Source organism: Hemibagrus wyckioides, linkage group LG07, assembly GCF_019097595.1.
Source record: "Hemibagrus wyckioides isolate EC202008001 linkage group LG07, SWU_Hwy_1.0, whole genome shotgun sequence".
In the NCBI taxonomy this organism is placed as follows: Eukaryota; Metazoa; Chordata; class Actinopteri; order Siluriformes; family Bagridae; genus Hemibagrus; species Hemibagrus wyckioides.
In genome coordinates, this window is record NC_080716.1 from 3,901,520 (window position 1) to 3,906,611 (window position 5,092).

The window sequence follows — 5,092 nt, forward strand, 5'->3', positions numbered from 1 at the left end:
AGACGCGGAGAAGGACGCGAGTCGTATCCATGTATGGACGAGTCTCTCGCTGGTTTAAACACTCGGAGTGTCATTACAATGCTCTGTTTTCCTTCAGGGTTTAGAGTTCCACACAGCCGGGCAGTGCATGGAAGCTTTTACCTGCTCCTCATGCCTTTCAACAGCATCAAGGTCTCATTAACTGTGAAAGCTAGCAGTGAGGCCATTTCTGAGATCTGTATTACATAAATAAAAAATAGCTCTGCGTGTACACTCTCACAAATACTGAAGCTTTACTTAAGAACACACAATACACAGAGACTAAGAGGCTAAGCTGAGTGGCTAAGTAGCAAAAAGAACATTCCAGAATTTTCTTAAACATAAAACTCGCCTCAGTTCAGAGACAAAAAGTCAGGATTTGACAAGATGTGGCTCTGTTTTTTTGTTTTTTTTTTTCTGAAAATGTGCTTGATTTTTAAGTCTAGTTCTAGAAAATCTACGATTCTGAGGTAAAAATTCATTTTATTATTATGTTTTCTTTCTATAGACACATTTGAATCATCCTGCTCATCTCATTCATATGAAAACATTCAACACAAGACAGGCTTCTGTATGGAAATCTAAAACAGAAATAAGAAAGAATATTTTCAGTTAATATAATTAGCTTCATCTTTAACTAGTCACACTGCTAATTCTTTTTTAATCGTTATGTTTTTGTGAACAGAAGATAATCGGTTATATGGTATTCTATGATATTCAGCAGATACAAAGGCATACTATTGTTTTACTGCTTTAATCAACAGCTGTATTTGCTGCTAGCTAACCTAGCTGACATGACCCACGGTGTAAGAAGCTTGCTAGCAGAATTGGTTAGTTAGCTGTAGTCAGTTTGGTCGCTACTATTTAAGGTGTATAGCAACACCAACCATCATCAGCTCTCAGACTTCCTGGTAAAACTTCCAGAAATTGTCATCTCCCATCCTTCATCTCTGTAAGTTTACACACCACTGTGTCTGATGAGCACACCCTCGTTTTTCCTCACATCGTGGTGCGAAAGGTGACCTGCGTAATGTTGAATTTCTGCTTGGTCTTCCAGCACGCAATCTCCCGGAACAGCTCTCTGAAGCGTGAGGACATGAGGCTGTACAGGATGGGGTTCACGGCCGAGCTCAGGTAGAAGAACACACCGGAGATCAGGTGCACGTACTCGAAGGCTTGGTGCTGCTCTTCACGACAGTCTTGAATGTAGCTCCACATGACGCGGTCGATGTGAAACGGCGCCCAGCAGATAGCGAACACCACCACCAAGACAACTGCGGATCGACAACACCAACAATGACGTCACTGTTTTGTTTAAGAAAGAATAAACACTGAGGAAACATCAAGGCTGAATAGTATACACAAAGGTAATGATGTGCTATTACACCAGTCAGGAAATGGAAATATTATTCTTACTGCTGTTGCCATCTCCATGGAAACATCACCTGATATCACTACTAATTCTGAAAGCTTTTAACAGAGTGCATTCTAATGAAGGGGGCCAATATTTTTGAGCAGACCACATGATGGTTCTAAGGAAGCGTTCACTCACACAGCATTTTGGTGACTTGGCGATGGCGTTTTGTCTGTAGCATCCTCTGTGCTCCTGAGTGCCAGGCTTTGGTGTTGTTCTGCAGTAGCCTGGAGTCTCTGTGCAGCTGGAGGGCGATGAGCAGATAGAGCGCTCCGATGCTCAGCACGGGAACGAGGAAGAACAAGACCGCAGTGAGCAGGACGAGCAGCCCGTAGATCCACACCGGCTTCACCAGGCGGCACATGGCTGATTCGGGAAAACTCTGGCCGAACTTCGGAGGCAACATGGTCATGCCATGCAAGCTGGTGTTGGGCAGAGCGCAAAGAAACGACACGATCCACAGCGTCACGATGACGCGCCTGACGTGGCCATGTGTCATGGCGTGTTTTACACGCAGGGGGTGGACGACAGCGAGGTATCTCTCAGCGCTGACTGCTGTGATGTTAAGCACTGAGGCAAAGCACACAGTCTCGAACAGACACGTCTTGAAGTAACAGCCTCCGGTTCCCAGCAGGAAGGGGTAGTTGGACCACAGCTCATAAAGCTCCAACGGCAAACCCAACAGGAGGACGAGCAGGTCCGAAATGGCCAGGCTGAGCAGGTAGAAGTTGGTTGGCGTGCGCATGGAGTGGTGGCGCATGATCACCGTGCATGTTAGCGCGTTGCCCAGCGACCCCACACAGAAGATGACCAAATAGGAGACACAGATTGGCAGGAAGAGTGGAGAGCGCCGGGGTCCTAAGTACTTCTCCACGTACAGGCTGCTGCTCTTGCACAAATCCTCCAAATCCTCAGAGCTCACGTTCCACAGGATGCACTCACCAGATTCCGGGCACCACGATGGGTCCGGGATGGTGTACGAGCCTTGGGATGAGGTGCAGTTGTAGTGAAGCATCATTTAACGAAGACCTGCAAAACACAGAATTGGGAAAATATTACCATCTCAAGTAAGCAGCGTATCACGGGCAGGGTCAGGCTGGAAGTGGAGTCTATCTTGGGCAGGGTCATACTGGAGGCAGAGTCTATCCTGTGTAGGGTCATGATGGAGGTGGAGTCTATCTTGGGCAGGGAAATGCTGGAGGCGGAGTCTGTCCTGGGCAGGGTCATGCTGGAGTCTATCCTAGGAAAAAACTAGTTTAAATCAAATCGCCGACAACTCTGTCTGCTCCACAAACTGTGTTTCACGACCGAATGTACACGAGAAATAATAATGAAATAACTCAAGATCACACGTGAGAACAGAGTTCTCGCACGAGACTGGAAATGTTACCCAGCAGAAAGTTCGTGAGCCAAATGGTCAGTGCGGGGAACAAGGATTGTGCGTTCTGTATAATTGAACAAATGAATAATTTTGCAGTGTCCTGCTGCTGATGCGGCTGGTCAAGCAAATGTTTCTGCTTTATTTCTGTTTGATGTAATTGTAAAGCTTATTTATTCTGATATAACTATATTTAAGACATTTTTTTCCTGATAAAAAACTATAAACTCTATTAAACTATAATATTGTGCTCCAACCGAAGCCATGCTTGCTGATATTGTGGTCTATAACTCCTCCTCGAACTGCCTTGTATCTCGCTCTCTCATTGGCTGTAGGCCATGTTTCAGTCAGAGCTCCTTTCACACTGCACGACTTTGAGGTCAGATCGAGTTTTTGGTCATTCACACTGCGCGTGCATGCGCTCCGCATTGCCTTGATTTTGCAAAACTAGTCGGCGACTGAAAAGTCGTGCAGTGTGAACCCGGCATGAGGGCATCTGTTTAGCATCACCTGTCAAACTAGCGTCATGTTGGAGAAAACTGGGGAACCAGGATGAAAATCATGGGGAGATGATGAGAATTGATTTGGTGGTGGATCCACAGGACAGACGCCGTTTCCTACTATATCAGTTTGTTTACGTTTCACCCTAGTAGCACTTCAAATATTTCTCACAACTGTATGAACAGGACATATTCCTTCGCTTTTGGGAAAATAAAACGTCCATGTGATCTGTTTACCTGCCAAGAATTTGCCCTCACGCTCTTCACACCACGCTGTATAATAAATAAATTCAGTTCTGTTAACTGTCTCAAGAGCCGAGCATCTTGAAGGGTACTCTCTCTGTCTCTCTCTGTCTCTCTCTCAAGAGCTCATGACAATAAACACAAGACCTTTGTTTACTTCAGTGGCAGCGTTAAATTCTCCAACAAACCCAAACACAGTGTTACACCACAAACTATTTCCAGAAATAATGTAGTCTCATCGTCATTTTTTCCCCTTGTATGTATAAAATATAGTTCAAACAGCTTTCATGCTAGCTCAGGGCCAATAAACCAGCTTATTTGCAGGAAATACTAGCTAGAAGAGCCAGCAGTTTGTTTATGCTAGCTCAGGCCAATTTACAACAAACACAGGATTTTTCCAGAAATGTCTTTTTTTCCCCCTTTCATTTTTTAACTAATTAAAGCATAGCGGCGTTACTAAACTAACCGCTCAGCAGTATGTTCAAAAAATCTTTGCCGCTAGCTCTGTTTGCTAGTCTTTATTCTTGACAGGGATGCTGACTAGCCTAGCTAGAAGAACTCTTGTGTTAGAGAAGACTTGAGGTACTGTTCTTAGAGAAATATTTGTTGTTTGCGTTTGACAGTGTTGCTAACTAGCTAGCATACGCCTGTATGTTTATAATCAGCTTTCTTGCTAGTTCTGTTTGCTACAGAATTACTGAAATATCCATATAATAATTAACACCTCAGTGTGAGGAATGAGGTTGTGTTTTGCTTATTTTATTTTAGATAAATTCAGTTAGATGCTTGTGTTTGGCAGTGTTGCTAGCTAGCTAACTACCCAGGGCAGTATGTTTCACAAGAACAATCTTGCTAGCACGGGCTAAAATCTGTTATATTAGAGAAAGTTGAGGTATGTTGTTTGAGAAATGCAGTGAAGTGTTTGGGATTGTTGCTAAGTAGCTAGTAGTCACACGACGTGCTTTCCGGATTATTCTGTGCTGCTAATTAGCGAGTAGAACCAGCTAGTTTGTTCTGTGGATTTTCTGTACTACTTAGCGAATATAAATAAATAAATAAATAAGGATGAATTGAACATTTTGGAGCAGCTATATGTATGCTGTATGTTTTATTTATTTTTTGTCCTAGTGTTTGTCCCATACAATTGCAGGGTCTGTTTGTAGCGGATCATTCTGTCCACATGATTTTGGCACAGGTTTTACATGGGATGCCCTTCCTGTCGCAACCTTCCCATTTTTATCTGGGCTTGGACTGAGAGTTAACTCTCAAGTGGCTGGGGCAGTGCCCTGCCTGAGAATCGAACCCGGGCCGCGGCAATGAGAGTGCGGGATCCTGCTGCTGGACCACCAGGAGGCCAGCTATATGGATGCTGTATAAACTGCTAAATTGTCTTGCTAGCCAGTTAGCTTCCTTGTTTACTCGAATGCTAACCCTGCTGATCCCTTTTCACGCTTAGAGTGACAGAGTGTTTGCTTAAGTGATGCTGCTTCATGAGAAAACTGTAACTGATGAATGTGGGCGGATCAGAAAAACAACGAG

General features: G+C 44.1%; 1 protein-coding gene across 2 annotated transcripts in view; it reads right to left on the minus strand.

Annotated features, from left to right (window-relative positions):
• Positions 1–717: 717 nt before the first annotated feature.
• Positions 718–5,092, minus strand: part of nmur1b (neuromedin U receptor 1b) — a 5,680-nt gene continuing 1,305 nt past the window's right edge. For both annotated transcript variants that reach the window (XM_058394039.1, XM_058394038.1), the window contains exons 2-3: positions 1,571–2,461; positions 718–1,292 (exon numbers count right to left, since the gene is read on the minus strand). In XM_058394039.1, the coding sequence (XP_058250022.1) occupies positions 1,018–1,292; positions 1,571–2,450 (1,155 nt within the window). In that variant the 5' untranslated portion in view covers positions 2,451–2,461 and the 3' untranslated portion in view covers positions 718–1,017. The remainder of the gene's footprint in view (positions 1,293–1,570; positions 2,462–5,092) is intronic.